Source organism: Galleria mellonella, unplaced genomic scaffold (assembly GCF_026898425.1).
Source record: "Galleria mellonella isolate WM207_F2 unplaced genomic scaffold, CSIRO_AGI_GalMel_v1 utg80, whole genome shotgun sequence".
NCBI classification, from domain to species: domain Eukaryota; kingdom Metazoa; phylum Arthropoda; class Insecta; order Lepidoptera; family Pyralidae; genus Galleria; species Galleria mellonella.
In genome coordinates this window covers 1,411,601-1,439,173 of record NW_026442157.1, presented here as the reverse complement: position 1 = coordinate 1,439,173, position 27,573 = coordinate 1,411,601, and the positions used below count along the sequence as shown (strand labels likewise).

At 34.3% G+C, this 27,573-nt stretch overlaps 2 protein-coding genes across 6 annotated transcripts in view; one reads left to right on the top strand and one right to left on the bottom strand.

The window, feature by feature from the left end:
• LOC113520694 (protein yippee-like) overlaps positions 1-14,095 on the top strand; it is a 151,357-nt gene extending 137,262 nt beyond the window's left edge. For all 5 annotated transcript variants that reach the window (XM_031910134.2, XM_031910132.2, XM_031910133.2 and 2 more), the window contains 2 exons: positions 3,749-3,857; positions 10,034-14,095. In XM_031910134.2, the coding sequence (XP_031765994.1) occupies positions 3,749-3,857; positions 10,034-10,123 (199 nt within the window). In that variant the 3' untranslated portion in view covers positions 10,124-14,095. The remainder of the gene's footprint in view (positions 1-3,748; positions 3,858-10,033) is intronic.
• Positions 14,096-14,878: 783 nt separating this feature from the next.
• Positions 14,879-27,520, bottom strand: LOC113520830 (zinc finger protein 836-like). Its single transcript, XM_052901766.1, has 9 exons — positions 26,514-27,520; positions 25,278-25,391; positions 23,744-23,875; positions 23,470-23,487; positions 22,662-22,797; positions 21,699-21,801; positions 19,860-19,986; positions 19,336-19,405; positions 14,879-17,981 (listed from the first exon to the last, which is right to left on the bottom strand). Exons 1-9 carry the CDS (start codon positions 27,155-27,157, stop codon positions 17,709-17,711), a joined length of 1,617 nt encoding a protein of 538 aa, XP_052757726.1. The 5' UTR covers positions 27,158-27,520; the 3' UTR covers positions 14,879-17,708.
• Positions 27,521-27,573: the final 53 nt, after the last annotated feature.

The following is a 27,573-nucleotide window of genomic DNA, read 5'->3' as shown; positions in this document are numbered from 1 at the left end:
GTCACTTCATCTCGTAGCGGGTCAGCCCATACTGCGCTTGCCTGTCCAAGATCATCACATGAGAACCTTTCTTTCTTACCTATTATTAGTTTCTCTTGCTAATTCTTCGAATTGTATTGGTCATTTTAGTTCTATAGATATAGCCATTTCAGATGCAGTAAAATTTCGAACAACTCTTTATAGTTTGCTTAGCTACTCGAAGCATCCTCGATCCTCATATGGCTAATGTTCATAACTACGACTGCCATCCGTCCGGAATTACCCGGATTTGTCCTAGTTTGAAGGGCGTCTGGGGGCCGTCCAGCAGGGGTTTTTGAAAAGTGTCCAAGTGTAACCCGGACTCTTTTGTTGTCAGGGGAAATCCATTTTTTTATAGGTAGGCGATCAATTGAAATGAATCTTAGTTAGAAATTCATCCACAATAACCCTGTTTTTATATAACAATGTTTTTATTTTTGTTACAAAAATATTTTTTCAGAAGTGTCCGGATAAAAAACCATACTTCCCCAAATGTCCGGGATTTTGTCCGTGTTTATCTGGTATCGGCAATTTAGGTGATGGCAGCCCTAGTCTCAACCATAAAAAAAATTGTCTTATGGTAAGACAATGTATGGGTCTCGTTACAATAATTTTAATTATGGGGATACATTATGCTATATAACATTAACATAAAATAAACGGTTTATAAGCACATAGTAAATAAATGGCGACCATAAAAGTTTTAAATATTGATGTTAGAGATTTAACAGTTTTATGTAACTTTGTTACGTTTATTTATATTTATTAAAAGTCACTTAATGGTGCTTATTCAATTGTCATTGTAATAAAAAACTATGTAATTCGTAATAACTTAAGAAATATATCGCTTATAATTGTCTTATATCGGTCGTTAACTGTCAACTGCTGAACTCCCCCATAAGGGGGTCTTGCTAGTAGTTGCCACGCTTGGCAAGTGAGTTGGCAACTGCAGTTAAGATTTGGTGATGTTTTAAGACTGGCCTTGCTGCCCATCCCTCGGCTATTAAATTCCCTTAAATTATTTGTAAATTCGACACCCACGGAAAAGAAAGGGGTAGCCCATGCTATGGCAGGACCACACGGCAATATAAACGTTTAATGCCTAGCAACTAGCTAGGCGTGCATAAAAGACTTGCCCTCTTACAGCAAATAAGGTATTTACGTTCAAGAACCCTTTTACTGAGAACGAGTTAAGTATTTAACCTTAAGGGCGGCGTCTTGAAATACGAACCACCTTTGAATTGACCTTTGATGGCCTTCACTTCAGTACGACTACGTCTTAAATGTCAAACGCTCTGTAGGACTTTTTAAGCGGATTCAAGAAGTAGATTTTCAATTGTACGTTATTTATTGCGTAATTCAACGTAGCACGGCATGATATTGTGACGATAGAAATGTATTTATTAATTTAAACTTTAATGCATAGTTTATTGGTTTGTAAATTCGGCGGACTTAACACCGGATAGTGTTAAGTCTGTCACACTGGTAGACAGTCAACTAACTATTGGGCAAAAACAAAAATATGTAGGTAGGCGGTGCATTTAAATATTAAAAAAACATTAAATAATTAAGCATTACTTCATATTCAAACATAAATAGTGATCACATAATTCGAAGAACTGACAACCGATGGAGAAAAAAGGTTCTCAAGTGGCGACCACGTACGGGTAAACGCAGAGTAGCACGACCTCCGACTAGATAGAGTGAGGACCTCAAATACATTGCAGGGAGTCAGTGGATGTAGGTGAATCAGGACTGTTCCTTATGGCAGTCTATAAGGGAGGCCTATGCCTAGCAGTGACGAATAATGGCTGAAAAACATATCAAATAGTAATTTGACTAATATAAACAAACACAAAATAAATATAGGTACATAAAATCAATACATAGAAGATTATTATATAAAATAAGTAACTGTATTCGAAAAGCAAAGAAAACAATTTATAATTCGTACAACATAATCAGCAAGGATAAGTTTAAAGGGAAAGTGAGAAAATAAAACAATTCTTTTTATAAATCGGTCTTTTTTAAAAGTGGGAACGCAATTTATGACTAAAAGAAATCGCACTATAACGTGCTATAGTAAATTGTAAAAAAGCTGAATTTCTTGTCTATTTTTCTCAGCTAAAATTTCACTCCTCACAAAGAATAATAAAAAAAAAATACAATGGAATAAATAATTATATGAAAATTTATTTAATGTCTCTTCAAATAATGATACAGATTACATAAGTCAACAAAATTTATAAGGATAAAATAAAGTTGTGTTTGGTCAAGACTATAGTAATGATAGAAAAATAATAAAAAAGAGGCTAAATACAAAATGTTTTAAGTTTATTTAATTTTTTCATGAGCATTAGAGCTTAATTTGTTCAGATCTAAAAAAGGTTAAGGTTTCTTCAGGATCGGCAACGCGCACGTGACACCCCTAATATTGCAGGCATCCATAGGCTACAGTGCTCGTTTACCATTAGACGGGCTGTATGCTTGTTTACCACCTTTGTAGTATAAAAAAAATCTAAAAGCGATTATTATCAGTTTCCATCAATTGAACTCACAGTTCGTTTGCCGTTCCAAGTTGCTTTAAAAATGATAATATAATTTAATTATATTTTGCTTTTTCATCTGAACCAATTTCAATTGTATTCGCCCTTTTCTGTCTATTGATAACAGAAAAATATTTAACAGACTAGACACAGCATCGATTTGAAATTCATTTATTCTGTTTGAGCTTCCAAAGGTCGGTCGGGGTAAAATTCTTGCTTCAGTCTTAAGATCAAGCAAAATAATTATATTCTAATCCTACGGATAAAATAAACACAAATCCATAGTTATCTAAACGAACCCGTTCATCGTTGTTATAAACTAATTATGCGACCTAACAATTTTAGCAAAATAATTATAGGATTATTTAATATCATTCGCGTATTTAACTTCTATTTTTATTTATTTAAAAAAAAAAAAAACCAACAGCGCTTTATAAATAAAGTAACAAACATTTTATAATAGAGTAGTACGGCCAATAACAGGTTTTTCTAAATCAAATTCTGTACATTAAGTAGTTGACAATTGTTAAAGGAGAAATAGAAAAATAAATCAAACCGGTAGGCAATCGATGACATCATATTTATATATATGCACAACAGATATCATTATTTCAGCCATTATCCGTCCACTGCTGGATATAAGCCTCCCCCATAGACTGCCATAAAGAACGGTCTTGTACTACCTTCACCCACTGACTCCCCTGTAATGCATTTGAAGTCGTCACTCCATCTAGATATATACACCCAATAATAAATATATGCATATGTATCAATACATACATACGCACATATACATACATAAACAAATATGAAATTTTGTATTTTCGGATTTGAATGTGTGTAACTCATAGGTGTCTAAATATGTCTGAATATGAGAATCTACAATCCCAAAGTTTTGGACCAAATTTTTGTGCAAGAAATTAAAATTTTGGCAGCATTTCTTTCGTTAGTTTTTTGTTCAGTTCTAAAATTTCAGACTGTTTTTTCTAGTTCTATCTCGGTGTAAGATAAGAAGAAAAGCCAGTATTCCGATGCCTTTAGCATGTCCCGAACGATTTTACTCTTCGGAATGCATTGCTCCATTTAGATGTCTGTTAGATGACTGATACAAAAGTTCATAAGACTGTGATGTTATTGTGTGGCCAATACATGTTATATTATTTCTATATTTATTTCGTTTGCAGTGTAAACGTGGGGTGCGGTCCGGCGGAGGAGCGCGTATTGTTGACTGGGCTACACGCGGTCGCAGACATATACTGCGAGTGCTGCAAGACTATGCTGGGCTGGAAATATGTAAGTTGCACTCTAGTTTGGCCATTTTTTTTTTATACAACTTAGAATGGCAAACATGCTGACGGCTCACCTGATGGAAAGTGATAACCGTCGCCTATAGACATGAGCAGTACCATGGACATAACAGAGTATACTGTTTCGCCCATGATACCCCCCATGCGTTGCCATTCCTGAGGACTTAGGTGTTATTCCTCTGTACCCTGTAAATTCACGCCATATCCCACCCTTCAAACCGAAACACAGCCATGCAAATACAACTGCTTCACGGTTGAAACACGAATGGGACAGAGTTACCCAAGCAATCGACTTTTGTACAAAGTCTCCCTCTGGTAAATTGATTAACAGCACATTTCACATAGGCTTGTTACAGAAACAAACTAGAACTAGGTGTGAGCATTTTTCTTATTTTTGCCTATAACTCGTCTTATATAGGTTGCCAATTTATGTAAAACTAACAAAATAACTAAATCTCGAATAATTCATGTTTACACTCGATGCCGATTATTTTACATCACCAATAAAATTATTTTTTAAGAACATTTACAAAGGATTGTGAAACTTACATAGAAAATCCTCTGAACGCTACCCTAATGGTTTTGAAACCAAAACAAATTCGTGGAAACACAGACGTATGGTAATCCTAATTTCACCTAATTCAATGACATCAATGATCAACATGATAGAAATAGTTTTTAAATCATATCCAAAAAAATATAATGAATAGAAAAATGGCGCATTTTGTTATATTCAAAAAGAATTGTCAGCTAAAAGTCACTTTTAGTTGACTATTAAGCTTAAGATCGTTCTTAACGAAGTGTGGCAACGACGCAATTATCTGTCAATTTTAAAAAACAATTGAAATATTTTCAATGTTTCCGATTGATTATTTAAAAAATGCTCTGCTTACGAACTAAAATGTTAATCATGTAATATTGCTCTTATTAAGCTGTCGCTGAAGATTTAAATTTTAATGGCAAAGATGTATTTGAAAATTTATATTCTCATTTAGATAATAAATAGTCTATCGAGGTAAAAAGTTTATTTTTTTTACATATGTTACATTATATGGTTAATGTTTTAATTCGTAGGCAGAGCACTTTTATATAATCAATCAGAAACATTGAAAATTCTTCAATTGTTTTTCAAAATTGACAAACAATTGCAACGTTGCCACACTTCGGTGAGCAAAAATTATGAACGCTCATAACCCATTCTCTAACTATGATACTCAATGTTTCATTAACTCATATCTTACTGCAAAAATGTCCGTGTAACCAACAGTTACAACAATAAGATCTGATTCACCATCTGATCATATGAACCTGTAGTCGTATTTTTTTATGTACGTACCTATCACACGTACATTTGGAATTATATTTGTAAGATTACATTGCACGATGTTATCTATTTACCTTTTACGTGTTTAGAATATTTAACAAACGGAAAAGACTCATAAAATGTTGGAAAATATTTCCTTTAGTTAGTCTACAGTTTTATTTTAAAATGACCATGAACCTGATGTGACCTAACCGACTTCAAAGAGAAGGAAGTTCTGGATTCGTTTTTTTTTATGTTTGTTACCATATATCTACGTCGGTTCGAAACCGATTTGGAAAATTCTTTTTTTTATCTAAAATTTTTATGAATAAAAATTTTTTTATCGAATATTATTTATTTTTATTTACATATTAATTCTATAGATATTTTATCAAAATCGGTCCAATAATTTAGTGTTTAAATCAAAATAACTGATTGTGCCACAATTGAAGTCTTTTTTTTTTATTTGTGAAATACTTATACCAGAGTGATACTTTGTACAAAAGTCGTTTTCTTGGGCACGTGTCCCATTTGTGTTTCTATCGTGAAGCAGTTGTGTTTGCATGGCTGTGTTTCGGTTTGAAGGGTGCGATATGGCAGTGAATTTACAGGGTACAGAGGAATAACACCTGAGTCCTCAGGAATAGCAACGCATGAGGGGGTATCATGGACCAAACAGTATACTCTGTTATGTCCATGGTACGTACTGCTTATGTCTATAGGTGACGATTACCGTTTTCTATCAGGTGGGCCGTCAGATTGTTTGCCATTCTAAGTTGCATAAAAAAACTATTTGTGTTTAGTTGTATTTATGTAAATGTTTAAATATTTTTTTATTCTGTTTAATATTAACAATTTAGTACACTGCATTACTTACTAAATACATCGAATTTCGGACTATTATTTGTGAAACTGTTTAACAAGATACCCACTGACTGTGTCACCTTTTATCATCGAACCGCTCGCTGGTGATTTATTCTGAAATCCTAGTACCAAAATGGTCACGCAAAGTACGGTTCCAGAGGAGTTTCCTTCCGTGACCGCTCAAGTTGTGGAATGAACTTCCTACCGAAATTTTTCCTTGATATACTATAGCACGGAGTTTATAAACAAAGGCATAATATTTCTTAAGAGTAAAAAAAAGCGCGCGCGACTGGCGTTGCAGACGTTTATAGACTACCATCAGTCGGGCCGTATGCTGCCATGGTAGTATAAAAAATATATCCTATTAATAACAAATGCCAAAGTTTGTAAGGGTAGACGAATAGATGTTCTTTTGTATATATGTATGTAATGGACGAATAATTGATTCTTTCGTACAAAAATTACTGAACGGATTTGAATGAAATATAATGAATAAAACTTATAACATATTCGTAGAATTCTTTATATACTGATTCTTGCGAGCAAAGCCGCGAAAAATAGCTAGTCTGCAAATAATCTACAAACAATGATGAACAAATTTACCTAATTATTTTAATTTTTTTAAAATGACCAGAGATAATGCTGTAGTAAATTCCACAAATTGTTTGCGATTACGACATAATCGTATTTATATGTAAAATGATAATCGAATTAGATAGAGGACCCTTTTAATAACCACAATGTGTAGAACTCCGAGGCGAGTTTGTATGAATAGATTTATGGATGTGGAGGAAACAAAAGAGGTCTGTTTGACTCGGAGCACACCAAATGGTGTTCTATTGTTCTGCATACCCCAGCAGTATCTACTTATCAAATCGATATTATATACATATATATACCTACAAACTTTGTTTGGTTAATCAAATTGGTATTATTGAAATAACCAATATTACCCAAAGGTCTTAAGGCACAATTGCATGCTATGTTTCTAAAAAAAAAGAAAACCTAAAAAGGCTGTAAAAATTAATTAAAAAATTATTCAAAAATCGAATGATGTGCATAATTAAAATTTTTGTCGAAGTCAGCCTCGCTTCATAAAAAAAAAATGTAAGAAATCTATGTAACCATTGAATTTGAAAGTTTTGCATTACAGGTGGTAAAATAGCATATTGGTTTAATTAAATATATTTTCCGGGTGGAAGAAAGGGAGAGAGGCTGGTCCCTTAAAAAGGCGCATATGCACTCTCCGACTTAAGACGTTAATCATGACGTTCCTACAAAGCTCTGACTGAATATTTAGATTTTTATGGCAAAAATGTTAGAAAAGTTTCAAAGTAAAATATTAAGTAGATACAAAGTTTTTAGTGGAAGATTTTTTTTTTTATCAACTTAGAATGGCAAACAAGCTGACGGCCCACCTGATGGAAAGTGGTAACCGTCGCCTATAGACATGAGCAGTACCATGGACATAACAGAGTATACTGTTTCGCCCATGATACCCCCCATGCGTTGCCATTCCTGAGGACTCGGATGTTATTCCTCTGTACCCAGTAAATTCACGCCATATCCCACCCTTCAAACCGAAACACAGCCATGCAAACACAACTGCTTCACGGTTGAAACACGAATGAGACAGAGGTACCCAAGCAATCGACTTTTGTACAAAGTCTCCCTCTGGTAAAAATTACAGCATATTCTATGATTAACGTTTTAGTTCACTAGCAGAATAATTTTTAAATAATCAGTGAGAAACATTAAAAATTGTTCAATTGTTTATGAAGATTGACAGATAATTGCGACGTTGCCACATTTTTGTGAACTAAAATTATGTACGCTCTTAAATCACATACTTATCTGAGGCACAGAGTCCTTTCAGCCAAGTGCTATTCAATAATTTTCGTTATTGAAAATCTGATAATTTACCACCTACCCTCATTTGTAAAAGAAAATCTTTTAAAAAAATTCAGTACTATTCTGTATTTACATAAGAGATTAATAGTGGAACAAATACGTCTTTAATACAGTAAACTGAATATGACCTAAATAGCATTGCTTCTATTCTGAGCACATAAGAGCATATTATTCAATATTAATTAACCCCTATAATTAGTGAATAGCAATCAGCAATCGGTCGAGATAGATAATACAATGATTGGACGCCCTCGCGACCCGAGCACGCTCGAGCCTGTCTCGAATTAAATGGGCATTTTGCTTTTGATTAGATTAGAGTAATCGTACAACGCAGTTTCTAATAAATTCAAATAAATATATAGCTTCATCGTGTCGTATGTGAAAGATAAACAACACTAATCCTTTGTCTGAAATAGGTATAGTTGAACTCACATATACATTCTCGAAGTTATGATATATTTCAACCGATGTAAAAAAATTTATTTACCAGAGGGAGATTTTGTACAAAAGTCGATTGCTTGGGTACCTCTGTTTCATTCGTGTTTCCACCGTGAAGCAGTTGTGTTTGCGTGGCTGTGTTTCGGCTTGAAGGATGGGATATGGCGTGAATTTACAAGGTACAGAGGAATAACACCTGAGTCCTCAAGAATGGCAACGCATGAGGGGTATCATGGGCGAAACAGTATACTCTGTTATGTATTACTCATGTCTATAGGCGATGGTTACCACTTTCCATCAGGTGGGCCGTTAGATTGTTTGCCATTCTAAGTTGTATATAAAAAAAGTTATGTGTGTAATATATAATATGTAATATATAATGTAACATATGTCTTTATAAATTCTGAGGGAGTTTTTTTTTTGTCGAGATTTTATTATTTTGTTGTTTTTACGTATACATTTCCACATACTACATAACTAATCTAGTCAATATTGAAATCGGTTTTTTGTAGAGAATCTTAAATTTTCTTCATAAGTTATTAATGACTTACGTATGTTTATATGTATTAAGCTATATATCAAGTCGCTATATGGAGACTGAGAATCCTATTGCTAGCAATATACCCAACCAGGTCGACCTCGCGGTTCTCCGTGGAAACTATCATAGTTAATTCCTGTCGAATTCATCATGATGGGCTAACTGGCCTGTTTTCATTCTCATCTATCACCCTTCACTGGTGCTCCGCCAGCGTATCCCGTTAGCGCAGGCGGGGTTACCGTACCATTTTCACCCATAAAAAAAAAACCCGACTTGTAGACAATGTACTTCAGTGATGGGAAACATAATTGACAAATTTAATTAATCCCACAGTATAAATCCCTGTACGAGTATATTTGCTCCATCAATTCGTCATAGTCGTAGAATACTGACGGATCTTTATATGTAATCTTTGTCAGATCCGTCAGTATTCTACGACTGTGACGAATTTGGATTCGAATAAACTCGTCGAAAGGTCCAATAACAATCCACGCAAATAATATCTTGCACTGCTTACGATTTCCTTCGAACAGTTATTGATCGAAAACTGCTTCTTCAACTTTTAGCAAAAAGGATTCTAATCCTAGTCTAACATTTAAAATCTATCTTGTTCTGTTTTACTAGTCTAAATTCACCACAAGAGAACACTTAATTTATTTGTCACAGTAATATAAAAAGGACTTCCTTATCCCAAATTTCATTTTTACTATTATATCGTATAATCTTAGATTATATAGATTATATATACAGTGTCTCCATAAAAATGCTTCAAGAAAAACGGGTCAACATTTTCATACAATTTTGCGTGATAAATAAATTTTTGTGTTTCCTTTAATACTTCTATTTTTATTTTGTTTTAATAATTTTTCCATGTTTTAAACTCTATTTATTTACTAAATAATTAAATATAGATACGTCAAGATACGTTATGTGCGTAAATATATAGAACACTAATTAAAAAAACCAGTCAGCTGACGATTAGCTGACAAAAAGTTAACCCGTTTTTTAGACTCTATACTCTATGTATATAATCTAAACGTATAATATTTATCGCGGCTTCGGCCGGTCATACATACTAGTATTAATTTTAATTTTCGAACTTTCACAGGAGCACGCATTCGAATCGAGTCAAAAATACAAAGAGGGCAAGTTCATAATCGAACTGGCACACATGGTGAAGGAGAACGGGTGGGACTAGACGAGCGGTCCGCGGCCGCTCGCCCGCCGCGCGGCCGGCGAGGCGGACGCGGCGCGCTGCGGGCCGCGCGCTGGCCGCGTCTAGCGAGCGGGCCGCGCTCGTGACGCCGAGCTGCTATGGCGCGACATACCACTACAGACTTTCCAATGCGTCAATTACACCGCTCGCAACACGAAGCGGCACAGTGGGTGAAACAGTTGGACAGATATGCACCATGAGTGTTCTTTCACGGCTATAACTAAAGGGGCTACGCCATCTTCTGTGTGAACGGAAAGATGAACGCTCGACGACGGCTGGAGCCTTCGTGATGAAGTGTCAGGCGAGACGTGTAAAGCTCGCCTTGTGTAATTGTGCCCTCGTGTGCAATGTGTTATGGACGTTCTCTCCACATCGAGGGCAATAACGTTAGGGTACCATCACGGATGCATAAATCGGGCGGGTTCGATAACTGTACTATTTTTATCAAACTAATATTATTATTGGAAGATTGAACATGGCCGATTTATTCAGCGTATGCTCGAGTGTTTCCGCGACAACCAAAGTGAGGGTATAGCCTTATGTGCTATTTACGTACTTTAGTCGGCTTCAGCGCTTGAGCACCGCCAGTCAACGCATGTTATTATTGTTATAGATAAGGTACCGATCTCAACCGCCCCCACTGCTGGGGCTTATGGGCTTAGAATTTATACTAATTTTAATTTGAAACGATTTAATTTTGGCGCACGCTACGCGCCTAGGCGGCGGGCGTTAGTACATCGTAAGCTCTTAGAATTTTTTTTTATATTATGTACTATGCAATGTACTGTATTGAGAGAACACTAATACTTTCTCTTGTCCCCTTTAACCTGTGATAAGTATGTTAGTATAGAATTTTTGAATTTCTTGAACGATATTTTCAAGAAGTTGCTCAGAGACGTCATATGTATGTTCCTAATGATTTCAGCTGTACAATGCTTTTATTTTTTATTTTGAGGTAACTAGTCGAAACGTGATTACGTTCTGAGGAGATTGTTTGAATTTTATTTTGCGCCTGATATATTCTTTTTTTTTTAGTTTAGTTTAATTGAACATTTCGACTGTTCCTCTCGAACTCTGGACCTCCGGTACAGTTTGAATCGAAATTTTAGTTGCGTATTACTTGGGCACGCGCATTAGTTGATAATTTGTCTAGAGTGGAGAATTTCTATGGACATATATTTGAACGATGGAAGGAGTATCGGACAGTTTTATTATTCATTTATTGTTTCCATTAAAATGTAATAATTATTAGAATATTTACCCATATATTTTAACCGCATGGTACTTCATTTGTAATCGTAAAAGTATGTTAATGAATTGCATGAGCTTTCACTATTTATGTATGTGAATAAGTGGAGCCGTCGTGGCCACGTCGTACCAAGTGATTCTGTTCCCCGTATATGGTACACAGAGAATTTAATGAACGTCCGATTTCGATATGGAATACATTTTTATCGTATTCTCTTATCTACTACGCAATGAAGAACTTCTGCCGTCGCATACTACTTTATCAAGAGCGTAAATAACTGCCACTAGCATATATATACGTTTGTAATATACATAAATGTAATACAAATTCATCGTAAGTGACGATCGTTTGATGTTGACAAATGTTTATTTTTACAATAATAAATCGTAGAAGTGCTACATTTGAATTTGTTTAGGTTGTAAGACATTCGTCTGTGTAATATGTTTAGTCTTACTCCGGTTTTTGATTCTCATCTACAAGGCGTTTGTTATACCAACAAGGGAATGGATGTGTTGTGCATGCATTTCGCTTGTGTGAACATCAAACTGACAGTAGTTGCGGCCGGAAAACCGGACATAAAAGACGTATTTGTGACATTGAGACGGGCGGTTCGAATGTAAAAAAGAAAAAGAAATTCTTGTCTATGGTACTCAAAAGTTGGGGGTGTTATTTTTGTGATATATTTTTTCTACAATAATACCTACATAGGAGAATTCTCTATTATCTACGTACACAAGATCTCAAATTTAAATACTTAATATCAAAGATAATATACAAAGATTGAGCGCACCCCTTCGTTGACAAGTAACGAATGAATTTTCGTGTACGACATTACGTGTGACGAAGCAGATACGTCTTTTTTTTTAATACTATATTCTGTGTAATATGATAAGGTTAATCGATAAAACGCATTGCAAGTTCACTTGTCTGTTTAATGTAATCGTATTAACTGTTATCATAGGGTTAAAATGTTAAGAATTACTGATGCACAATGTTCAATGAAAATTATCAAAGAACCTCGACACGAATTAAAATAAAAAAAAAAACCGCTCTATAGAATAAACCTAATCAATGTAAAACAGTTTTTTTTTTTAATGTTTATGGTACATGACTCTTCTAATCTCCAACAAATTACGTGCAAATAGAATTGTTATGTTTTAATATGTATTTATACTGACGAGCGTTTACGGTAATCGACGGTAACCGCAAATATGTCATTTGCTAACGACAATTTGTCGTTATCGAGTGTCGACAACGAACCGCCTCATGCCGCCGGCGTTTATCGACAGCAGCGTAAACGCTCGTTTGCAAAAACACTAAAATCGTCATAGTCGTAGAATACTGACGGATCTATATATGTAATATTTGTCAGATCCGTCAGTATTCTACGACTATGACGAAATAATGGCGGTTCCAAACATGTCTGATCTTTGTATAAAATATGCTATATGTGCTGTAATGGAAGGTCATATGCAAATATATATATATATATATATATATATATATATATATATATATATATATATATATATATATATATATATATATATATATATATATATATATATATATATATGTAATACAAATTAAATATTTCGTAATATTTCGAATACTGTATCATTTTATATCAAAGAGTACACATATAGATGGGAGGTCTTTCGTTAAAATTGATGTGAAATATTTCCATAAACATTTGTAGGAACATGTATATTAGTTTGTACATGTCTATATAGATAGGTGTCTGGACCGCATTAATATAATTACGTCAATGAGTTTAGTGTGGTACTCGTCTCGGACGCATTACGAACGATTGAGAAATATTCATTTTCATCATGAACATTATGCAACATAATAATCAATACTTATTGAGATTGTCACAGTAGTTTAGATTTAACACTCTTAGACCTACGATTTATCTTGATCTTTGATGCCGTTCGACTTGACACAAATGTTATACAAAATAAAATATCTTGATAATAATGTGAGATGAAATATTTAAAAAAAAAAATAGCTAGATTTCTGTGAGGCATAATTAAAGTATTTTTCTACTTGATCGTTTAGGGATGCTGTTAGATATTTTTGGACCATTGTTAAGATAAAACTATGATCAGTATTCACGGGATGAGCATAAAGAATAAAATGTTAGTTTTCTTGGATGTCGGTTTGCGACTGTTGTTGAGATTAGACAGAAAAACGCTTCTCTAGCTCTATAATATGCACCGTACACTTACAACTGTAACTCCCTGTTGTTTCTGCGGCGATGGACTTCTATTGATTATTTGTATCTATCTTAACATTCCATTTTCAAATTTCATGCAAATTGTAATTTTAAAAAGAAGAAAATTATATTTTTTTTAATTTATTTTTTTCTAAATATACATTCATTGTTCAGCGCCATCTCGTGGAAACATCAGGACAGACATGGTCTTGGAGTGTTAACTGACGACCAAGATGACAGCATATATATGTATATGAATGGTGCATTTCAGTACATGTACTTTTCGCATATTTTAAAATATAAGGTATCCCGTTAGGTGTTTACCAAGAAACCGCTTAATATTTTTGTATTTTCCTAGTATATAACGAAGCATTATAAATTCGTGGTGTCTTCTAACGATTGTGTATGCATTATGCTATAGATGAGTATTTCATAAACATTTGGTTGAAATAATAAGTGCGTAATAAAACACTTTTCGTATTAAAAACCTTGTATTTTTTTATACCCTCAATACAACTGTAATAAGTAAAATTTCTTTTAAGTTAAAAATAGAGTTAAACCAAGTACGATAATATACATATATGTATGTATATTTGTATTGGCTCACTTACCTAATGGAAAGTGGTAACCGTCGCCTATAGACATGAAGAGAACCATGGATATAACAGAGTATACTGTTTCGCTCATTATACCCCAATGACAACGTATATATATATATATATATATATATATATATATATATATATATATATATATATATATATTCCTGAGGATTGAGGAGCCTCTATACCCTCTAAGTATAGTTATATCACCAAGTACCCAATATACAAACTGCTTATGTAAGACAATCAGTTCCCTCCTACACTAGAGACTTTATATTTCGGAGAAAAAAAAAATCTTTGTGCCCAATACAATTGAGTTAGAAGAATGGATCATCTAAATATAATTATTTTGCTTATCAATTTTTAACCCTAAATTAGACTTGGATACTTCAAGTGGAAATCGATTTGAACTTCCCAGATGGGTAATAAAAATAATAAATTACAAGGACAGCCAAAAAGCTTGCCTTGTTATAATCATATATCGTCATAGTCGTAGAATACTGACTGATCTTTATATGTAACCTTTGTCAGATCCGTCAGTATTCTACGACTATGACGATTTATTTGATATAACAATATACCACTCTCCTCACCCTCCCCAAAAGTGTGCTTTATTACTTACCAAGTAAGTAACATGTGTATCGAGTTCTTTAAATATATTATATAAATTAAATAAAACAAATATTTAAATTGATCTTTCTGGATGTATTTCATTCAACACTTTAAAGGAAATTAAGATAAATAAATTATAACAAATTGTAGTTTGCTTATGCACCAGTAAACTAAATTTATAAATACCTATAAATGGCGATCTACAAAGAAGCTGTTAGACAATGTTGTTTTTATGACACATTTCGAGAACATATATATTTTACTTTTCTATACTCGACTCAAAAAATCTTAGCATATCTTCATTGAAATAACAATGCATAAACAAATAAACATATTATATTTATTTATATTATTGCATTCTAGTATTTGTTAATTTGTAAATTTGTCAAATAGCTTGATAAAGTTGTTTTTTATTGGGCTATGTATAGGAAAGTAAGAATAAGTAAGTAAGAATAAATAAGTCCGTTAAATGTTCAGAAAACTACAAAAACTAATATTTTGTCAAGGATATGGAACGATATTCTATATCTTTAACCGTATTGAAAAAAAAATAAGAATATTAGTAATAATTTGGATTTTAATTAATAGAACTCCTTCTATATTTGAATACAGAGTGAAAATGAAATCAAATTTATGACGTTTAGCTGCCTTTCATTTTATAGGCCTCAAATATGTTAGTACATATTACACAATACAATGTTAAGTCATAACATTGCTACCGAGGGGAAGAGCGTAGTTACTAATGGGGTTTTACAGCCCCATTTGCTAGTAAGTTGACTTTCCCAGAAACCAGGCTGACCTGGCCCTCGTAGACAAGTGACAACCGAATTAGTCGCTAGAATCGACATAGCTAGCGAGTCCGTGAGATAGAATGAAATAGCAATGTCGGATGTTCCATTCTAACTCACGGATTCACTAGCAATATCGATTCCATCGACGAATTCGCTTGCCACTTGTCTAGAGGGCCTGATATCTCACATATTGTTCTTTACTGGTACCCCGACAGCGTATAATTAAATTTTAAAATCAAATATACAAAGTTATTAGTACAGTTACCGCCACACTGGTTAACAGTTTATTCATTATAAATTTTTTTAATAAAAAAAAATATGTACATATATATATATATATATATATATATATATATATATATATATATATATATATATATTTCAGTTACACACGTACCAATAGTGTAAGCAAGGTTACCATTGTATTCATTAAAAAAAAAAACCTGATGCATCTCAGATTATAAGTTAATATGTATGTATTATAAGAAAGTATGTGATGTGATATTGTGATGCACAATGCTTGTATCACAGCTTTTACATTTGACACATATAGTCTTGCTACACACACCAACTGAAACTTGTTCTGTCAGTGCTTTGTCTTTATTATACTGCACAATAAAAACTAGATAACAAATTCCTAACTAAATTTGTTAAGGGCACAAGGAATAACAAGAAAAAGTATAAAAAGTCTTAATCCAAGTACCATTTGTAACTGAAGAATTTTTCTCAAAGGGCATATTAGACTTGTTACAAATATAATTATGATCATTTATGTATATTTTAGTTCAATTCCAATATATCCTGCGCTTCGTAGCATGGTTCGTTGGAGGGCTAACAATTTATGGCATTTTCTACTATATTTTTGAATTCAATTCAATTTATTTATTGCATTCTACAATATTATTATAAAAGACGTTAGTAATTGGTATAGTATATTGTAGACCCTGTAGGGCACAGCAATTAAAAGCGAGGAGGGCGTCGATCCATAAATTTTCATAAAATTGAAATCAATGTCAAACTAAAAATCGTAACTGATATTTGTTCACAATGTTTTATTGAATCAATAAAGATTTTGGGGGAAGGGGGGAAAGGGATTGTTAGTAATGGAGACTGAGAATCCCATTGTTAGCAATATACCCAACCAGGTCGACCTCCTCGCGGTTCCACCTGGAAACTATCATGGTTAATTCCTGATGAATTCATCATGATGGGCTAACTGGTCTGTTTTCATTCTCATCTATCACCCTTCACTGGTGCTCCGCCAGCATATCCCGTTAGCGCAGGTGGGGTTACCATACCATTTTCACACATCAAAAAAAAAAATTTGGTATTTTTTTCTATAGATTTAATGTCCTGTCACTTGCACCTTAATGCATATACTATATAAAGTATTCCCACAGAGTGTAAATATATATTGACATATAATTTTTTTTTTTAATTTTTGGCTTTTAAAAAATTAATAATACATTTTTTTTTTATAGTTCCTTGGAGAAATTGTACAATTACATTATTACTCTTGGATTTCGGCTTAATGTACTCAAACTTTTACACCTGTATCTATCTATATTCAGTCAGTTGACTGAATAGTAGGACTAGGAGAGTTCTATACAAATGACAAACGAATAGACAAGTTTTTGTTATAATATTCGTATGAAAGAACATGCATGCATGCATGCCGCATGCGGCAGCGAAAACGTATCTATCTGTTGTTTTTCTGTTTACTTGACACAATTGTTTTGTTTTTATTTTAAAACTTTTTGGGTCATTTTTAAAACTTTATGTATAATATTATCATGTGTAATAATGTGCTATTGTCCTTAATAAATAAATAAATAACTAATTTAAAAATGAATTTATGTAAAACACTTTTTGTGTTTTCTTTTTAAATTATTACATTTGATAAAAAGACATATTTAAATTGTTAAATAATGTGTAAAATAAAAAATAAAAAAACAATAAATTCGTTTGTAATTTATGTAGAATGCAGGGAATAGATTAATAAAAAATGTAGGGTAAGCAGGTTATATATATATATATATATATATATATATATATATATATATATATATATATATATATATATATATATAATGCTCTATGACGCCTTATTATTTTTCTTTCGGTTTTTTCTCCTTTCCCTATCGTCTTCATTCTGCATACCATCCTTTATTTTGGTGAATATGTAAGACACCGGACATGTCAGTGACGTCATTACATCGTTTAAGTTTCTCCGTTGAATCAAACCTGTCTGCTCGTCTAAAATCTCTTCATCTTTGTCTACAGGTTCTATTAAATTAATTTTAGTTGTGGGCGCGTTAGGTTGCACTAATTGAGAGTCGGGTAGCGATGGTAGTTGCTTGAAAAACATCTGCAAAAAAAACACATTGTAATATTAACAATTTGGATAATCAGAGAATCGACTAGAAAGACCTAGAAGAGACCTTATCTAACAAGCGGTAATGGGGGAAAGGTATTGTAGGTAATGGGTCTAACAGCATCACTGCAGGGGGAGAAGGGGGGGGGGGGGAGAAGGGATTATTAGTAATACGGTTTACCAATCTCATTGTCAGCAATATACCTATCTTTTCATTCTCACCTATCCACATATACCGTTAGCGCAGGCGGAGACAACATTCCATTGTAACCAGTAAAAAAACAATATCACTGCTAGCAATATACTCTTATCAGGTGGACCTCCACGTGGAAACCATCGTGGTAAATTTTTTATGAATTGCTCACGATGGGCCAATATCATTACTTATTAGTGTCCTCTGCCAGTGTATACCGATAGCGCAAGAGAGGTGACAATTTCGTTATCACAGCATAAAAAACTGGCAATATAGAAAAAAGAATGAGCATCAATAAACTAAAACAATATTTTTACCTATAACATTTAAGCCTAATGGTACACATGTATGACTGTAACTACTAATACACTGTCAGTTTTCTCATATTGAGTTTGCTGGAAGAAATCTCTATTGGAGATAAGCTCGCCTTTGTGCGCTATCATGTTTGTTTTTCCATTTCAATAGCCTTTTGTGTACAATAAAGAATAGAGAAAGAATAAAAAAAAAATGTTTTTACACAAAAAAGGAGAAATGGACTTTAATCTCATCACTGGTTAAATGAAATCTGGTATCTCCTGAACTTCCCTGGTGAGGACTGTGCTGATGCAAAAAAAAAACGTAAAATTTGTACATGCTACTAACAACGCACGAGTGACGCCTCTAATGATAGAAACGTAGTTACTACTATCAATACTCCAGTACATCATTTCCATGCTTTTTTTTATAACAGCTCGATATGTGATGGTGTAACAAACCCTACAGAAGCAAGATTCGGTACACAATCCATGATCAGAATCAAGAAATAGGATGTTTAGATAGATAATTTATTTACATTACTTACAGCACACAAATTACAATAAAAAAACATACACATAATACACAGTAAAAGAGACAAAAGAATAAAAATAGAAAAGCACAAAACAATAAAAAAAATATATATATATAAACTAACAATTTCCTTTCTTTCCCTTCCTTCATGCGTGTGCCATAGTAACACAAAATGGTCACAACTCAGTTTATTGCTTTGCCCTTAAAAGAGCAAAACACTGATATTCTGCTGTGGCCGTGGCTGTGGCTTTGTCACTTTTATTGATAAAACTTAGGGTACAATCATGCAAATATCTAAGTAACCTAAATAACACAAAATCAACTCACCCTGCGTGTCATCAAAACCATCCCGTGCACTTTTCTCATATGATTTTTCAATACTGACATACGTGGATATCTGAAAAAAAAATTCATATCTTACTACTTTTTTTAAAACGTTTATAAATGTCCCATTCGTGTTTCAACCGTGAAGCAGTTGTGTTTGCATGGCTGTGTTTTGGTTTGAAGGGTGGGCTGTGGTGTGATTTTAAAGGGTACAGAGAAATAACACCTTAGTCCTCAGGAATGGTAATGCATAGGGGGTATTATGGACGAAACAGTATATGTTATGTTATGTTTACAGCTCATGTCTATAGGCGACGGTTACCACCTTTCATCAGGTGGGCCGTCCATATATAACCGTATATAACCTACATGTGCGTCAAATTTCATTTAAATCCTTTCAGCCATACAGTTTGACCTCCTGGGACATGCTGGCAGGAGTTACTTCCTGGGACGGAGCTGGCAGGAGTCTGTTAGTCAGTATATATCCTTCTGATATAATTGATAGGAGACAATATTACTCAATTTACCTTCTAGGACAAAGCTGGCAGGCGCAGGGTGGCGGCAGCCGCAGGTGCTCCCGGCGCTGGTGCAGCTGCAGCGCCGCGCGAGTCGCGTATCGCCGCGGACAAGCGTCACACGCGAACCGGGGCTCCGCTGCGTACACAATTTATATATCTTTACAATTTGTTGTAGACAATAACAAAGTAGGGGGAGAAGAAATTGGACTAGCCCCGTTGCTAGCAAATTTCTCATCTTAGTTCGACCTGTATGCAGTTGCCCATGATAATTATTGCAGTTAGGGGGGAAAGGGATTGTTAGTAATGGAGACTGAGAATCCCATTATTAGCAATATACCCAACCAGGTCGACCTCCTGACGGTTCCCCCTGGAAACTATCATGGTTAATTCCTAAGGAATTCATCATGATGGGCTAACTGGCCTGTTTACATTCTCATCAATCACCCTTCACTGGTACTCCGCCAGCGTATTCCGTTAGCGCAGGCGAGGTTACCATTCCACTTACACCCATCAAAATAAAAAAATAAAAAATATTGCGGATAATTCTTGATGAATTAATTACGATAGGCCAACTGACCTGCTTGCATCCTCACCTATCATCCCTCACTGTTGTCCCGCCAGTGTATACCAATAGCGCAAACGTGGTAACCATTCCTGTATCACTTGTGAAAAACAAGAAAGTGTTGTTAAGCCTAGTGACAATTTATGACAAACGGATGTCTTATAATAGAATATTCAATTGTCTATTACACCTCATGCGTTGCTATTTTTGAGAATAAGTCTGGATACACACTTATAACTTGGAGTCATTAATTTAATACTAGAAACTTTTAAAAAAAAAAAAAAACCTCTACTTTTACTTTACATTTATTCATATATTGTACAGTGCATTTATATACTTTTAAACGAATCCCAATAACTCAACCAACGAGTACAACTAGTCAGTCATGAGGCTGTATATCCCCAAGTTAAGCGTTAAGACCATGCACAACCGCGAGATTGACAGCCTCAGGACATATTTTCTGGAGAAAAGAGACATCATAGAATGTGACAAAGGATTATTCAATTCAAAGCCCTTCATATTTACAGTGGTGATCTCTTCGGATTTATCTGTGCAATACTCAGGTTTAAGACGAACAATTACCCAATTCTGAAGGATGGCACATCTGTCGAACGCCATCCCGGAGAGTCACTCAGACAACAACACTGAGTCTCCAAGTCCTCCATCATTTGCCGTACTTCTCTCAGTATTGCGAACAAACCTGATATCGTGGTGATGGATATTATTTTATCGTGAATATCTCAGTTAACTGTCCACTGCTGGACATAATCTTTCTCCATAAGGAATTTTACCAGTAGTTGCCACGCATGGCAGGCGGATTGGCAACTGCAGTTAGGCTTTAGAGATGTTTTAAGAGGGACGCTCCTGCCAATCCCTCACCCTCCCTTAGTCGACTCTTACAACACCCACGGGATAGGAAGGGGTGGCCTATTCTATGCCGGGACCACACGGTATAGAATACTTACATAGAAACACGGCATAAGCAACTTGTTATTACAAATTAAATACAAAATCATTATAATATAATAGCAGGGGGCAAAGGGATTGTTGGCAATGGAGTTTGATAGCCCCATTGCCAGCAATATGCCCTATTAGGTTGACCTCCACGTGGTTCCCCCTGGAACCCATCGTGAACAATTCTTGTTGAATTCGTCACGATGGGCTAACTGCTTCATCCTCACCTATCATCCTTCACTGGTGCCCCGCCGGTGTATACCGATAGCACCTGTGGGGTTACCATTCCATTATCACCCATTAAAAAATATAAATATAATAGCAATACATACGTAGATGAGTATCCATGTGTGTGACAAGATTAGTTTTCGATACAAACTCTCGTTTACAGTGATCGCATATAAACTTGATGTTGCTATGCTTCGCTTCGTGGCGCTGCAATCAATTTATAACATTATACTTATTAACTTTTTGTTTTTTTTTTATACAACTTACAATGGCAAACGAGCTGACAGGCCCACCTGATGGAAAGTGGTAACCGTCGCCTACAGACATGTGCAGTACACATGCACATAACAGAGTATATTGTTTCGCCCATGACACCTCCTATGCGTTGCCATTCCTGAGGACTCAGGTGTTATTCCTCCGTACCCAGTAATTCCACGCCATATCCCATCCTTCAAACCGAAACACAGCTATGCAAACACAACTGCTTCACGGTTGAAACACAAATGGGACAGAGGTACCCAAGCAATCGACTTTTGTACAAAGTCTCCCTCTGTAATTGTTTCATAACTGTAAAAAGTACTACTGAGTTTAGAACCTCTTTTTTTCTTTAAGCTCACTTAACATTCACTGTAAATATCGGACACGCTCAAATAACTTTCCTTTTTTTTTTTGTTTTTTCTCTCCTTTTTACGGCCACCCACCCCTCACTAGTTAATCGTCAGATTAATATCTACCGGCTTTTTTTTTTACATATTTGAAAAATCTCTCACGCTCTTCCCCCCCCCCCCCCTCGAAATGTAAACTTCACATAGATTTTTTCCGTTTTAGAACCTAATCTTCACAATTCAATAGGTGACCATGACGCTTCAGTAACTACAAATATAGCATTCCAGGCTCCCCTACTATAACCATGAGCTGATTGTTTGCAGAAGTCGGATTATCCTTCTTACGTAGAATCAGTCTCGTTTATTTTTCATCACTTTTTAATATAGTAAGTCCCAGATTTAATGGCGTTTGAGCGTTTTTTTTATTACTGTAAATTCAGGTAAAGCAAAAAAAAAGCCTACCCTTAGAGCAGATACGCTTGTGTACGCAGCAGGGCAGGCGTGACAACGGTACGGCCGCTCGCCGCGATGTAAATACTCGTGCGACCTCAAGTTGTATTTGCTGTTGAACACCGCTGAACACAACTCACATGGGTATCTGTACACCATAGATATAACTATAAGTATTACAGAACTTCAAAGTCACAAAAATCAAGCGTCACATTTAGCGGATCTTCCATCGACGGAAAATCGGCGAGCAAACCGCGGCGGTCCGTTTATGGAATGCTCGAGTTGAGTGAGTTGAGTGCGACCAATATTAGTAAATGGTATGTAATTTAATAGAACAATTGTACATTAGACCGAACTTCCGTCTGCGATGATACGCCAATATAGAGGGGGAAAGGGATTGTTAGTAATGGAGACTAAGAATCCTATTGCTAGCAATATACCCAACCAGGTGGACCTCCACGCGATTCCACCTGGAAACTATCATGGTTAATTTTTGATGAATTCATCATGATCGGCTAACTGGCCCGTTTTTATTCTCATCTATCACCCTTCACTGGTGCTCCGCCAGCGTATACCGTTAGCACAAGCGGGGCAGCCATTCCATTTTCACCCATCAAAAAAAAAAGACACGCCAATATAACAATTGCATACAACTAGCTAATCTCGATCACACTACACGATTATTGGTCATTACGTCGACGTAACACTGTAGAACGTCGCCGGCACGCCAATCTTTGGTCGACGGAAGATCGGCAACACAACTTGCGTCGATTTAAAATTAATATAAATGAAACAAGAATAAAGATAGAAATTTACTTACCGTGTTTTATTCTGCTGCCTGCGGAAAAATATAAATTGAAAATTTAAAATGATAATGATTATTAAATTGCGTTATACTACAATCAAATTGTAAAGGTAAGTTTATTACCGAAGACTAAATGGCTAGAAAGAATACAATTTGAGATACTTTTATTTTTTTTTCCTATAATAGACTTAATAAACTTTCTATGTATTCGTCCTGCATATAAATTCATCTATGTATACATAGAAAAACAAAAATATTTAACAATTGCTTACAAATGAATGATACATACGCTTTTTTATCGTATTTTGGCATGAACGGACGACTGCGCCCCTTACGGCCGAGGGTAAGCGCGCGAGCTTTTAACACGACGGTAGCGTCTGGTGCTGGACACAGTTTCTCGTGTTTGTATAAATTTGTTGTGCTGAATTAATAATGAATTATGTCAATATATGTATATTGCCTTATTGTATTGTAAATATCTTTATTGTACATAATTTATATTGGACGCATTAAAAGATTTAATACATAATACACAATACATAATACAGCTAAAGATAAACTTAATAATAAATAGTAAAAATTTAACATATAATACAATAAATAAATAATAATAAACCTACACACATAAATACATATATAATATATATTTACAATTGGTTATGTAAGTTTTCTACATTATTAATAATAGAAAATAATATATTATACATAAAAGTGTTCTAATGCGAGAAAGAGGAGTGGGGAGTTGTCACGCCATCTGTGATACCTTTTAACGAAACCCCGTCGGCATGGAGCCCGCTTCCGTTGAAGAGCAGCGCGTCGTAATCAAGTTTCTCTCGAAACTCGGCAAGAAGAAAGCAAAGAGTGGAAGACATCCGGGGAACCACGAACAAAAAAATCAAGAAAATCCCGCTCAAATGTCAAGACAATGTTGAATGTTCGGGGATTGTCCATCAAGAATAATGGAAAATTCTATCATTAGTACATATACATTCTTCACCACGACAATGCCCCTGCCCACACCTCTCTTGTTGTCCGTGAGTTTTTGCTTTACGGTGACCGAACACCCCCCTATTCGCCGGATTTGGCCCCGTTTTCTTCTTGTTCCCAAAAACCAAATTGGTACTTCGCGGGGGACATAGACATAAAAAAAGTAACAATGAAATGCCAAATACTTCCATTCACACAGTCAATTTTTTGATTTACCTGAATAATTTATAAAATTTTTAAAAAACAACTTAGAAATGTTGTTATAATTTATAATGATAAAATCATTAGCCCACCAATGATGGAACACAGTTGTTTTGTTTTATACAACTTAGAATGGCAAACAACCTGATAGACCACCTGATGGAAAGTGGTAACCGTCGCCTATAGACATGAGCAGTACCATGGACATAACAGAGTATACTGTTTCGCCCATGATACCTCCCATGCGTTACCATTCCTGAGGACTCAATGTTATTCCTCTGTACCCAGTAAATTCACACCATATCCCACCCTTCAAACCGAAACACAGTCATGCAAACACAACTGCTTCACAGTTGAAACATGAATGGGACAGAAATACCCAAGCAATCGACTTTTGTACAAAGTCTCCCTCTGGTGGAATTATACAAGTAATAATAACAATACTCATACTTATGCAAATAATGGACTAGTTGATTGTAAGAATCTTTGCACTTACTTGAAGCTCTTAAATATAGGTCTAATATATAATTCTATTTACCTAAAATAGAAGGGGATGTCAATTCATATACAGTATTATATATTTAAGTTTTTAAATATTTATTTTTAATTAAGTTGCAGTTTAATAAAAAACATACCTTCTGAACGTCATGCCACAAGCAAAGCAGGTGAGGTAACGTTTCCCATGCTTTTCTTGATAGTGAAGCCAGGCGGCAGGGTTTGTCTTTGTGCGAGCACCACAAAATACGCACCTGAAAATATACAGAATACAGTGCAGACAGTCAGTTTTTATCTATCAACAAAATACTTATTTATTTTATTTAAACTTCTATGTACATATATGTAATATAAGTAAGTATACATATGGCAGACTTAACACCTAATAGCGTTCTCTACTAGTCAACCATGAAGAAAGCCGAAAATTTTGTAGGCGGTGCATTTAAAATTGGCTATATTTGACATTACAGTCAAAAAATAAATTATACAGAAATTAATGAATTTTTGTACGTGAACAGGTACACATGTTTTTTTAATTGCTCTGTCTAGAAGAAAAAAAAATACATAGAGTAGCAGTTTAAGCATGCAACAATTACGCAACCACTTATCATTATTAGTGGTTACATAATTATTGCATACTTAAACTACTAAACATATTTAAATAAAATATGGAACATATTATAACACCACAATTACCACATAGGATATGAACTTTTTTTTATGTATTTTATAAAAAAATATCCCACCATATTCCACCCTTCAAACTGAAACACAGCCATGCAAACACAACTGCTACACGATAGAAACACAAATGGGACAGAGGTGCACAAGCAAACGACTTTTGTACAAAGTCTCCCTCTGGTAAATGACATGAAAAATGGCAAATGACATAAATGGTATGTGTTAATGACGTGGTCCATATTTTTTTATCCAATTCAAGTCTGCAAGGCAACTAGTACTATATTTATTACTAATATTAATAAGTCTAAATTAATATATTATTTATATCTACTTATTTATTGAAAAACCAACAGCTTAGAATTTAAAGCTTAAAATAAAAATATCTACATATACAAATGCAATAACAAACTTTCACTAACTTAGCAATATAATTAGTTATTAAAGCAAGTAGTCAGGAAATCAAAAAGATAAGTTTTTTTTTTTTTTTAATTATAGATAAAATAAAAAAATACATTACTGATTTAAAAAAAAAAATTATTCAGTCATAGAAAACTACATTATGAAAGGGTAAAATGGAGTATATTTTATTAAGAAAATTTAGAGATCTCTACACTACTTACCCGTACAAAGCCAGGGTGGGTTGCTAGTATTATATCTATTTATAAATTTATTACAAATCTTATATTTTTACTTACTCATAAAGGTCTTTTTTCATTACATAGTAATTTGAAGGTGGTGGTGGTCTTTTAATTCCTTTCATAACTTCCACCAAAGCATTCACTAACTTAGTCGAGTCTTGTTTGAGCTCTGGATTTTTATGTCTTAAAACATCTACAAATGATATCCACTGTTCTGGTTTCAAAACACGTACTATACTTTCTTTTTTATTAAATCCTTCAAATGTTCTGATGTTGTCATCAGATATAACATCATCACTTTCCACATACTCTACTTCAGGGGAATATTCCTCATCGCTATGAGTACCACCACCTTGGTCAGGATCTGCATCATCCTCCTGTTCACCTGTGTTGTAACTCTCTTCAGGATGAAGATCTTCCTGTTTTACTGCGTTTTCGTTACAATTTTCTATTAATTCTAGTTTAATTTGAACTTCATTAATACGATTTGTATTAGAATTATCAGGCAAAATATATTCTACCTGCCCATACCTTAATGCCATTTGTAAAATATCAGTATCAACTTTTTTTTCGGTATCTTCATCCAAAGGTTCTTCTTTAACTTCAAAATTCATCAGAAATTTTGTATTTTCACTCCTAGATTCTAAATCATCATAATCATCGTCGACGATTATAACAAACATTTCATCGTCTGATGCCATTTTACTTGTTATTTTCTTTGAGATACAGCAGCTAAACAACTTCTTTATATATATATATATCTTATTTTAGGTAAGTATCAGGCACAATATTACTATCAATAAAATGAAACTAAAATCATATCAAGAACAAATACCACCCGCCATTTTAATTTTTTTCACATAACGAGCGAAAAGGAAGCAAAGCAAAGTTATCATCCATTTATATTTAACCGGTCAAAAATATATATCTACCTAGTTCAATACTAATAAAAATAAATTGAACACCACTAAATATTATAGCAATTTGAATTGAAATAAATATTTCCTTTTTGCGAAATAAAGAATTAGACTATGAATATGGTAGTAAAAATAAATTATAGCTTGCGTGCTGTCATGTCATTCGTCAAAAAATTTTCCTTTGCTTCATTTAATTTACA